Source organism: Ciona robusta, chromosome 3 (genome assembly GCF_009617815.1).
Source record: "Ciona robusta chromosome 3, ASM961781v2".
Classification (NCBI taxonomy): Eukaryota; Metazoa; Chordata; class Ascidiacea; order Phlebobranchia; family Cionidae; genus Ciona; species Ciona robusta.
In genome coordinates this window covers 927745-940425 of record NC_143237.1, presented here as the reverse complement: position 1 = coordinate 940425, position 12681 = coordinate 927745, and the positions used below count along the sequence as shown (strand labels likewise).

Genomic DNA, 12681 nt, shown 5'->3' with positions numbered 1-12681 from the left:
ATAAAAACGAAAAAAACGCAATCCAATTGGCATTTACTATTTGCACAACAACACAATAAATGTATTGTCTTCACTTTTATTTTGATCAAAATAGTTGGTTTCGCTTAAAACACATCAATAAACTATTAATATATTAAGATAAGAAAAACATTCTCATTAAACGAATTCATTTTTACAAAAAAATACAAGTTTTTTATGCTAAGATAGTTCGAAGCCGGTATTATTTGCAATCGCTTGTTTTAATTTGTCTTTCAAAACAACTTTGCTTGGGTAGTTTGGTAATTTAAGCAGATTGAAGCACGTAGATGCTGTTGGGAGTCGGTGGTTATGGCTTGAAGATCTTCTAGATCGCGAGGGAAGACGGAGGAATCCTCTAAGCACAGTTGCCACAGTATCACCTGTGTCTTCATCATCAGGAACCTCCACGCATCTGTGGAAGAAAGGTTTCATGATGTGAGTGAATGTGAATATATAACTTGCTCTTCCTCACTAGCCGAAAAATGACAGTTGTAGCTTACAGTCTATATATAACCTATTCATCCGCATAGCGGGGCAACGACTGAATATAACATGGATGTTCTGTTTCATACACCTTTTATGCCCTTTTTTTGTATTAATAAATTCCATTTTGGAAATTAAGTCAAGCTAATTTTTTTGGTAAAAGACACAAAAACGAAAACTAAATCTTATGATACAACACCTGATAGAGAACTGGGGCTGCAAGTTTGCGAAGCCAAGAAGTGGAGGTCGTGAACACGAAGTGACAAACTTAAGGAAAGCCGATCTTTGAGACGGTGAATAATCTTGTTCAAGTATATCCCATAACCAACGTACAACACGATGTGATGAATGGAATCCTCCGTAATATACCACATGTTTCCTGTAACAATTACAACAACAACTGTCACAAACGCTTTGGATTATCAGGAAATACACTTTGATGAGTCGAACTTATTTAACACAGTCATTATAACATCGGCAAATCTAATTGCTTTGTGTTAGACATGGGAAATGTAAGTAGTGAATGAATAAATGGGACTTATTTATCCTTGCATAGCGGGACAACAACAGTCTTTATAACACAGGTGTTCTGTTTCATACACCCCATGCTTGCTTACAAGTTACCACATATAAACATATTTATTACAACGACAGTTATAAATTATAAGATTAGGTTAAAATAAAGTGCACCAAAATTTACACATACAATTTTTTGATAAAAAATTAAAAAAACCCTATGCAATTGGCTTAATAAAAAGTCAATTACTTTAAATCTGTTAAATCCATATCAACGTTGTCTCCCGATATCAGTCGTTGTAACTCAGGTGAGGAAAACATAGAAATCCAATTTGTTGGAATAACCGATCGGAAACCAGCAACGAAAGCTTTTGTTTGATGCAAGATTTGGGTGTGGAGGCGATAATGGGCTAAAGTGTGGATGTACATTATTCTGCAAGTATAAGGAGTTTTAATATATTATAATACTGTGGGGTAAGATAGGACACGTTTAACATATGATATACTTAATAAAAATCAGTTACTTCGGGGTAAGATGGGACACCTTTGGCACACAATATCCCAGGTTCCCTAAACATGTTTTAAACAACTAACAACGCTCTATGGGAGTCGTGGGGATACATTTTTTCATTTCTGAATGTTATTTGTCTACTACCAAATGGAGCGAGAAAGTAGAAGGAATTTTTCTAAAAAAAATTCTTTTAATATGCAATCACAAAACAATGTTTCTGTAAAATAAAAATAAATCTTTAGATTTCTTCTCAAATCTTGAAATCTAATTCATGAAACCAAATAGTTCTTACAAAATATAATCACAAAACAATGTTTCACCTGTTTTCATTGGTAACAGGAATACCAGCACCACCAGGTATTAGTTCATGAGATTGTATTTTCCCCATTATATCTTCCTCGTGCATGAACCTCAGGTCAAGTTCACTTATATCGCCTTCATAACGTTTGATCCATGTCAGGTTTTTGTAAAATTCAGGGTCAAGGGCCGGCAGTTCATCTATTGGACTGTATGGATGTATTAGTTATATAAATATAGTTAAAATCTGGTGCTACGAAATCGTAACAGACAATCGTCAGTCTCTTATTCAAATAGAATTAGGGTTAGATTTAATATTAAAGTTTTATTTGTCTCTTCTATAAAGACAGGATATCGCGACAAAACATCGGTTGTTAAAACACGCTTACAGTTAAAAACATATTTACATTTATTTGGAAGAAAAAAATGTAGTCGGTATACCTAAATAGGTTTGTATGGCTGATAATTTAGACAACCCATTAGTGACCCATATGTTGTTTTTATTTGCTTATCATTACACACCTGTATAACGCTGTCTGTTGTTTGCTCAATATACTCCTGAGGAAAAAGTTTGCAAACGGAATATCGAGAACAATTCCCTCATAGATTGCTTTGCCCAACATTTTGCCAACAAAGGTGAACAAATGCAGATGATGATCTTGTAAATATGAGAGGGGTGATGGATATAACTTCATGTCTCCGCCTGCTGTGACCTGTGTGAATAAAAAAAATGTTTATAACTGATTTATCCTTGCATGGTGGAAAATGACAGTCATTATAACACAGGTGTTTTGTTTTATACATCTCGTGCCCACTTTCAAGTTACCAAGTATGTAACTTTGTGGGTGATTTTTTAATTATCATTTTTAATGTATGGCTGACAAAACCATTTGAGACATGTTCATGTTTTTTTAATTTTTAGAGAAAAAGGTAAAACGCGACAAACATTCACCTTGAACAAGTTCATATCAGGATTAAAAACTTTCTGAATAATTTCCTCAAGAAATTCTTTAAAGACACCGTCCTGATCAATGCCGGCTTCGTCTAATCCAAGGTCATTGATGAACTTCACACGAATGATGCCCTGGTAGAAAAATACAAGAATATATAACTAGTTTTATGCAGTATTTCTGTAGTGACCACTGGGTTGAAGCAATTTCCGCTATATGTCTTACCACATACACGATACACCTATCAGTGTCGAGCATTAAATCTGTAATGCAAGCGCCTAACCACAGAAAGCCATGGCACCAGACCAGACTACGGTAAAAACACTTAGTAAACCACTGTAAAAGCAACCGAATCAAACCAATTGTTGAGCCAGAAGTTAAGAAGCAATGGCTAAAGTGAAAAAAGAAGCAATGACGAGCCTTGAACCCCTAACCTCTGGGTTAGAGGCATGCGCGCTAACCAATATGCTATAGCTCCAGATTTATTCCATAAACTTTATGATGTCATACTAACAAATATACTTTACGAAATCCTTGTACTATACAGTTTATAAAGCCACACTAAACACACTTTTAACTTATTCCCTTGCATTGCACCAAGTTTTTCAAAACCATCTTCAACAAGTCGACTTCTGTGAACTCTGATATGAACCATGGAACCATTGTCTTCCGTTATTCCTTTGAATATCAAAAATTACATTGGGTTATGAGTGTTCAATAATATTATCAAAATTTATATCAGCATCAGGCTTAGGGAAGCTTGATGCTGATATAAAATGTCACCCGGACTTTTAAACAGAATAAAAATGCAACCTCAGTTTTACGCCTAAAACAGATTTTACCCTGCTGTTGGGTGTCTATACAAACAAGCAGAGCCAAAGTATATTGCATTCACCACATTAATTAATGAGGTTTCCTATGTTTGACAACTATGAGTGTAACTGTATTTATGCCAAAGGCGCCACCCATCTCAGCGTATATTTACACCACAAAAACCATGTTTACCTAGTTTAAGTTTGTCGGCGGCCACCAATGATCGAAAAAGTAAAACCCTGTCTTTATGAGGAAGAATGAAAGGAATTTTGTCCATGATAAGTTTCCCTCTCATCTGGGATTTCTCTACTTCTGCTCGAATCACACTGGATTTGACTTCTCTGTGAAGATAGATATATATATAAAGTAACATAGGTGCCAAACCTGGGGTAGCAGTGTAGACAAGCCTACCCTGGTATTTCTACACTGAATTAAATAATAAAATTTAAATCTATCAAGTTAGATTTGTTTCATAGGAATGTGTGATCCCCGCCTCGGTTGCATTTTTGTGCGTATCCCTGCTCCCCCCCAGCATTTTTATAAGTTTGCTGCCTATATAAAGTGACGAGTTTATACTTTTATGAGCTTATTTGTGAATTATCTTTAACTAAATGACAAAAATTGTTTTTTTACGCAGAAAATTTTTGTAGTAAAATTACAAGACAAATATTTGTAGAGATGTGTTTTTAATCCTTTTTTTATTCAGGTGTTGGGGTAATGGGCAAATGCGACCTAAATCCCAGGTTCTTGACAAGGACCTCACCCATAAAGAAAAAAAAATAGAGACGTGCTTACTTGTACAACCAGTGGCCTGGTGGTGTGAATGATCTCCTTGCATCTCTATCATACAACATCATAAGTAAAGTATGGGCTGATTCATATACAGGGTAAACTGAGCTTGATGAATCTGTGGGAAAGTGAGATACATATTTAAGGTCTGATGCTGTGGCACAGTTCAAAGGCGCGCATGCGTAAAACCTAGAGGTTAAGGTTCAAGGCTCGTCGTTGCCACCATTCGCAGGCGTGTGTCTCCCTAGGCAAGACGCTTAACAGCAATTGCTCTAACTCAGTGGTCACTAATGGGTTGTTTGAAACAAACACCAACAAAGTTACATTTGTGGTAACTTGTAAGTAGACATGAGGTGTAGTATGAAACAGAACATTTGTCTTATAAAGACTATAGCCTTTGCCCTCCAACTGCAATGCTAGTACACTAACCCTTGCAACATGGCAGTGGTACAATATAAAACACACTAAAGTAAAAATTTGAATCAAACCTTACCTTTCAATAGATTACCCCAGATTACTTTGAAAACAAACTGACACAAAAAAGATGAAATTGTGACGAGTTCCTCGAGATGGAAAGGAACTTGTTGTTCGTAAAACTCAACATCATCCAGAATTCTGTGGAATTAATACAGGTAGGGTTAGAGCATTTGTCCAGTGACCTGATATAGTGGTTAGCGCGGCTACATATAACCCAGAGGTTATTGGTTGAAGGCTTGTCGTTGTTGTGTAAACACGGTGTCTTTGGTCAAGACACCCATGTTTTAAGACTTTTATTTTTCGGCTATGCAATGGTGAAACCTTTCATTCATTTATTCATATAGACCCAACCAACTAGACAAGTCATAAAGAACTAATGGCTTGAAAGAATTGTCTTATTTAGGGGTGCATAGACCCACAATGGTAGCATCATAAAACCCCCTCACATCTAGGTTACATGCAGGTGCACTAAACACTATGCCATGCCAGATAAGAAATTGTAAAAAAAAAACCTATAACGAAAAAAAACAATAACAATACTTACGACAAGATATGTGACGTCATGTCACAAAATAAAGTGAAGACGGCGAAATAAGGTTCAGCTTGATCAGGATGATACGACAAAGCTGAGAGGAAAAGTTGCAATCCACCTGTAGGACCAAGCTCACATATGAACCTCCATAATCGACATAAAACTTCCTCCATAAAAGTAAGTCCTGGTGAGAAAGATATTGAATAAATAAATGAAACTTATTTATTTGGGCATGGCGGGGCAACGACAGACGTTATAACACATAGAGTTCCACCTTGCGGAACCTCACCCATATAAAATAGAATGTGCATATGCAAAGTTGGGGTAAGGTGCCACCTGTGGCATAATTCCCTTATGACTTGGTTAACTGGACCTTACCCATATAAAACAAAAGGACATAAATTTACCGGTTAACATTTCTAGGTGAAGTTGCTTTGTGAACACTAATAGTGACTTCTTATAAAGAAGGCAAGTACAACACGTGTTTTTCACTTCAGCGTACTCAAGTTTCCTACCACCAGTGGGCAGCAAAGTGTGTTTGGGGCGAGATGACGCGATCGATTTGAGATACGAACTTAATTTATCTGTCACTGTAACATGGAGGTGTAAGGGTTAGGATTTGGGAATGAATGTATCTTATTCATCGTCGTATGGCAACACAGTCGTTATAACACGGGTGTTCTGTTTCATACACCTCGTGCCAGCTTACAAGTTACCACACGTGTAAAACTCTTGACATATAACTTGTTTCAACCAGTTGTTGCAAAGCTCTAACATAACTTAAAACTAGATAGATATTAAACAACTAAATTGTAATCTGTTACGTCTCCTACCAGCCATAATGTTAATAATCTTTAACAGCTCTTATGGTATGAAAACATATTGTATTTCTAACGTTTCGCCTGCCATCTGGCAAGAATTCATCAACATGGTATGTGTGTTGTAAACTATATGAACAGTTTTGTTTACCAGCTAAATCTCTATACAAACATTATAATAAATAATCATCTACATTTGATTTTGTTTCTTGCTTTAGTGATTTGTTCAGCTTGTGTTGGAACAGATGTTTCCGCATGCAGTGATGGTAATGTAAGAACATCATGGAAGAAAGTTCGAACTAACACGGGATCCCACATTAACTCAAGTTGTTTCTTCATTTCTTGCATAGAATGGCTGTTCCTGTGGGGAAGTGGTTGAATGGATGATTAATAACAAGATGGCAAATGATTTCAAGGTAGTTAGGCCCTTAATAAACATTGTATTAAGTTGCTATTAAAAGATATATTCATAGCAAGGGATATAAACTATCATGCCGACATAGGTGATGACCCTGGTAATAGTATGGGTGCCTGGAGTGACAGGTTACCTTAGGGGTGGCAAAGGGGGGCTTCTCATTATTCAGTTACTTCTACCAGGCATATAAATAAAAAAAATCAGCCCATTTGGTATTAAAACATTATTTTATTTAGACGTTTTGTCTGCCATACAGCAAGTTATGATAAATGCTAAATTATAAATGAAATTAAGATTAATCTGATAAAGTCTGCTATATAGGATACCCATATTACAACTTAAATAAAAAATAGATCCAATAAACTACAAAATAAATGGTCCATGGACAAAACAAGCATCACCATAGCAACTAACCGTGCGTCATGGTTGCTAAAGTAACCAAGCACTGGATGCCAGGTTGTTAAGTTTGATTTCTGCTTGGTTGTGTTTTCGTATAAATATTTCATGAGCTGGTTCAGCAGTGACTGAGAAAGAAAAACTTTTTATGAGAAAATGTAGTTTGCATTTGCAAGTGTCAATTTATGTTTAACAAAAGAATACATCAGCATAACAGCATTGATATCATATTGTGTAAGTCAAAATATTGATTTTTCTGTTGACTTACACCAACAGGTGTAAGCTACAATCAATAAAAACAAGCCACTTTGCTGTATCTTAGAATTTCTTTATACTATATACTTAAAAGTTTAAGTAAAAAAGGTAACATATAGTTCACTATGTGTGTAATACCATAATCAATGAAAACAAAACACATTCAGCCTTAAAGATTGTAGGTCAACTTTGGTTTCTAAACTTCTATTTTATGTGGTTAGGTACGCAGCGTGACGCCATGAGACCTGGAATTTATACCAGGATTGGGCCATTACTCCAAAGTTTATGTCATACAGTAGTTTAGTGCCTTTTTTCCAACACAACTAAAATCTTAGCGTCTATTAATTCAATGCTAACGCTTATGCAACTCAAAGTGGGTGTATTAAAGGTGTATTAAACAGAACACCAAGCCATGGGTCATAGGATTTAGGCCAGGATTGGCCCATTAAACTTGTGGGTTACAATGTGTATTTTATATTTGCAGCTACAAGTATGTTGCAACTTGTATCAGGTACAAGACAAACATACAAATAGTCTATTGATATGTTTGCAATAAATACTTCGTACACGTACGAACAAGCGTAATACTCTCCCACTTTAGTGAATGAGATCGCTTGACTGCCTAAGTGTTAGAAACTGGGTATGCTGCATGCCCAGGGTCGGTGACTATGTACAAAAAGCAGACTACTTACCACACATTGTGTTCTTAGTTGAACAAGTGTGTTTGGCTCAATCACAAACAACTGGACAAGGTTGGAGAAAATGCAAAGAACAGAAATCACCCCGTCAGGTGAGTAACGCGATGGAATTAATCCATGTTTTTCGCATGCACCCTCCACATGGAAGAGGAGGATGCATCGTCCAAGCAAACCATGATCAAGTACTTGTGACAGACACTGTGGGTGGAGTAGGTTAAAGTGCGTGAATAAATGTAACTTGCTTTATCCTTGCGTGGCCGGAAACGACAGTCGGTATACCATGTGTCTTCATACACCTTATGCCGTGCCAGCTTTCAAGTACCATGTATGTAACTTTGTGGGTGATTATTTTTGGTATATTTTTAATAGGCGCCAAACTTGTGGTGGCAGGATAGGCAGGTCTACCCTGAAATTTTCTATACTGCTTTTATTAATAATCAATAAAACGAATTTTGTTTTATTGCAATGTGTGTTAACTATCTCTGCCTCCCGTGCATTTTAGTTTAGCGCTTTTGTTTATTCAAAGTTACATAGGTAGGTAGTATCTCATAAGCGGGCACGAACACTTGTGTTATAATATAAAACAGAACACTTGTGTTATAACAACTGTCGTTGCCCCAACACTAGAGGATAAATAAGTTACATACATAGTATCTCATAAGCGAGCACGAGGTGTATGAAACAGAACACCCATGTTATAACAACTGTCGTTTCCCCTGTCGTGAGAGGAGAAATAGGTTAGATACGTAGTATCTCATAAGCGAGCACGAGGTGTATGAAACAGAACACCCATGTTATAACAACTGTCGTTTCCCCTGTCGTGAGAGGAGAAATAGGTTAGATACGTAGTATCTCATAAGCGAGCACGAGGTGTATGAAACAGAACACCCATGTTATAACAACTGTCGTTTCCCCTGTCGTGAGAGGAGAAATAGGTTAGATACGTAGTATCTCATAAGCAGGTATAAGGTGTATAAAACAGAACACCCGTGTCACGACTGTTGTTCCCCTGCCGTGAGAGAAAAAATAAGTTACATTTACTCATGTTGGTTTTGACTTTTGAGCCACCATGATATTATATTTCAAGCACTCATAAATATCATTATTCTGTAACTTACTTTTGGGTGTTTTAGCTTCAGATTCCAAACTAATGCAGGTATTGATAAGAAATTGAAAGCGAATGTTACAACTTCTTTCTCAGAGAAGCAGCAACTTTCCATTATCCTTTAAAGTAATGCTTATGGTAGTAAACAGTTATACTATGTATCAATGTATGTATTAATGGTAATTCCCCCAAAAAGAAAAAAGAGGAAAAAGGAAAATATAGTAATTAATAATAACAAAAATTAATCTTGACAAATGTTTAAAAATTTACCCACAAAGGTATCAAACTGACTTAAACAAATTTAGTAAACAAATATACTACATTACACATAAACTAATGTATATCGTGGTTATAAATTATAAAACCAGTTTTTATAAAACGAAATGAAATGTAGCATACTTGTTAATATCTATTTCTTTATAAAATAAGCGACATTTTACAAAATATTAAATATATATATAGTAGAGTGGGGAAGATAGGACACTTTTTCAATTCATTTTTCAGTTCCCTTTTTGTTATTACACAGGGTATAATCAAAGAATTATAAAGCCGTATCCTCACTACTCCTATAGACCGATGTTGAATGTATATATTTGCATATTATGAGTTATTTATTGTGGTAAAGGTGCCTATAATGTCATGTGTTATATATCGATATTATATATTTTATATACGTGTTATATATGTTATATATCCAGTGGGACCATTACCTTATTGCAACATTAAATGCAGTAGATGTCATAACCTCATGTAGAGCCATCTTACAGCTTACGTTAACCACTGAGCTTAGCACACATAAACAACCTCGCTCATTTAAATCCAGGAGAAACTTTCCGCACAATTGCTTCAACACTCCATGCATGGAGGAGTGTTTCTACATACAATATGTGACAAAGTAAATCAACTATGAGTGTAACTGTATTTTAACAATGTTATCCCAGATTTTATCCTGCTGTTAGGTGTCTATACAAACAAGCAGAGCCAAAGTATATTGCATTCACCACATTAATTAATGAGGTTTCCTATGTTTGACAACTATAAGTGTAACTGTATTTTAAAAATGTCAAGCCAAATTGTACTGAAAATTCAGAAAAAAACGAGACATCTATTCCAACGAGAATATATAGCTAAACTATTACCCACCAGAAGTGATTTCCATCGAGTAATATCACTGAAGGTTTCCAACAACTTGAGATAAATAAGAACTGAATTCTTGCTGTTGTTTTGATGAATCTAAAACAGAATCTTTTAAAAATAAGAAAAAAAGTGGCAACAAGTTTATAATTATACAAAAATATGTAACGTAACAGTAAAACTAATAAATATGTTTTTAAAAGTGTAACTGGAAACTTGATTTTAGAGGGTATGCATTTTATTGTTTATTTTTTGACTATTTTTCTCCTCTCTGTGCAAATATATCTTTTAAATAATTTATGTAAATAAATAACAAGTTATGTTGAGAATGTTATGATTACTTTTAGTGTAGGGTCAAAAAAAGTTTTTAAACAAAATGATAAAATAATAAAAAGATGTGTGTGTGATTTGGGGAGAAATACTCTAACCTTATTATAACAAACAGATTTAAATGTAAACATACTTTCATTGTTCTAAGTATATATATTGATACTATATTAGAATATATATATGTAGTTACAATTTACCTGCTGTTGACATTGGTCTAAATACAGACAGCAAGTCCACAACAACTTCTTAACTTGTTGAATCCACGGAACAACGAGAAGTTTATGAACACTTAACCCAACGTAACACATCTGTAGAATGGTAGATATTAGTTGAATGTAGCTTGCTTTATCCTCGCATAGCGGGGCATCGACAGTCGTTATAACACGGATGTCCTGTTTCATACATCTCGTGCCCGCTTACAAGTTACCTCATATGTAACTTTGTATGGCTGACAAATTGGACAATCCATTAGTAATAGTAACCACTGGGTATAAATAATAAAGTCAGTTTAGATGAATTACCTTTATATTGCCACTTGCTTCAATATTATGCACAAGATAATTGCACAAAGTTACAAATCTTTGCTCATCTTTTTTCAAGTTGAAAACAAACAAGAATTTTTTCAGCACCAAAAACATTTCTGAGTTCGTAACTTTCGGCAGATTTTTAACTAAATGTTTTCTCTTTTCTTCTACAGTAACATCATCACTGCTTTTTACTTTAAAATTTTCGTTTGATTTTGTTGCATCAATTTTAACCAATGGTGGTGAACTTAAGTCTTCAGAGGTTTCTTCAGTTTTAGTTTTGGCATGGTTGCTTGCTGCATCTTGTACAGATAACTTCCCATAATCACCAATAAGTCTGTTGCTTCCAAATGAAGCAAACTGCCAGTCCTGTTGCGACATGTTGCTTGCTCCATGTGGAAGCTTGTCAACAGATAAACTGCCTTTTAATTTGTGGCTTGTGGCTTGAACTTTTTTTAGCTCTAAAAACATAAGAAGACGGTATCTAACATTCCAGAGTCATAAATGAAAAAGGTGAATTATATTTGCTGTACTAGTTTGTAAAAAAGCATGGTCATAAATTACACAAATAGAATAGTTATACAGGCAACAGGCTACCAAGTTAGTTAGTAATAATAAATATAAGCTTTATTAAAAACATAGCATAGTAGACAATATACCTTTGTGTGATGTCTCATTTTTTTCCTCTAATTCAGAATCGAATCCAATCATGTGATCAAGTTCATCTCTCCACCGCTTGCCCAATTCACACCTTTATAAACATTCAGTTATAAAACATTACAAGCATTTTAACAATGTATTATTTTTGTGAATGGCTTACAATTTAGATAATCCATTACTGACTATTGGATTGGGCACTAAAACAAAATAATACCATGTAAAGTGACTTATAAACATTAAATATAAAATATTTTAACAATGTTTCTAATTAATTGACAATGCAAATTACGCATATATAGTTGTTCTTGACTAATATTTAAGTGATTATTGATAATAATTTTGAAAAATAAAACAGAAAAAAATATTGACAGTAAAACAATGAGTATATAATGAGAAAAAGTAAGTATATAATACAATGCACAATCTTTGATGGTAAATTGTTTGGCACTAGTGAAGAATATGTTACAGACTCGGCTGGTGGAAAGTGTTAGAGGTTGGTAGTTAGGGATTATTAGTTAGCAGATATTGTAGGGGAGGATTCTTTACAATTGTTTCAATAAAATGCTCAACAAACCTTGTGAGAAACCCCCTAACTGATGATTGTAGAATTATTGCCGAATGTTCTCGTTTCCGAGATAACTTTCTTTGTTCTCGCGCTTGAACCGCATTCTTGACTAAATCCTGCCCACTTTTTGTTGGACTTGGTGAAAACATAACTCACATAAACCAAAGAAAGCTATCCGTATTTCTTGCATAAACACACACACCTATGAAATCAAGTTGATTAATGAATGATTATAAATGTTACGGTTTAATAATTAAATTCGCCACATGGTATTATTTAACGTATTAAATATTAGGGATTAAATAGCTTGTCATATACAGTCTGTAAACTAACGGCTATATAGGGTTCACAATCACAAGCTGGATTTCCGTTTCTCGAACCCCCACAATTCACAA

General features: G+C 34.9%; 1 protein-coding gene across 1 annotated transcript; it reads right to left on the bottom strand.

Moving 5' to 3' along the window:
* Positions 1-62: 62 nt before the first annotated feature.
* On the bottom strand, positions 63-12513 carry LOC149737451 (ubiquitin-protein ligase E3B-like). Its single transcript, XM_089875531.1, has 22 exons — positions 12296-12513; positions 11721-11812; positions 11059-11522; positions 10735-10845; positions 10217-10306; positions 9784-9947; positions 9087-9192; positions 7963-8166; positions 7034-7143; positions 6399-6565; positions 5794-5976; positions 5399-5570; positions 4871-4992; positions 4384-4495; positions 3781-3929; positions 3347-3453; positions 2778-2909; positions 2348-2538; positions 1849-2034; positions 1268-1450; positions 701-880; positions 63-430 (listed from the first exon to the last, which is right to left on the bottom strand). The coding sequence occupies exons 1-22, from the start codon at positions 12433-12435 to the stop codon at positions 199-201; spliced, it is 3597 nt and encodes a 1198-aa protein (XP_089731657.1). The 5' UTR covers positions 12436-12513; the 3' UTR covers positions 63-198.
* Positions 12514-12681: the final 168 nt, after the last annotated feature.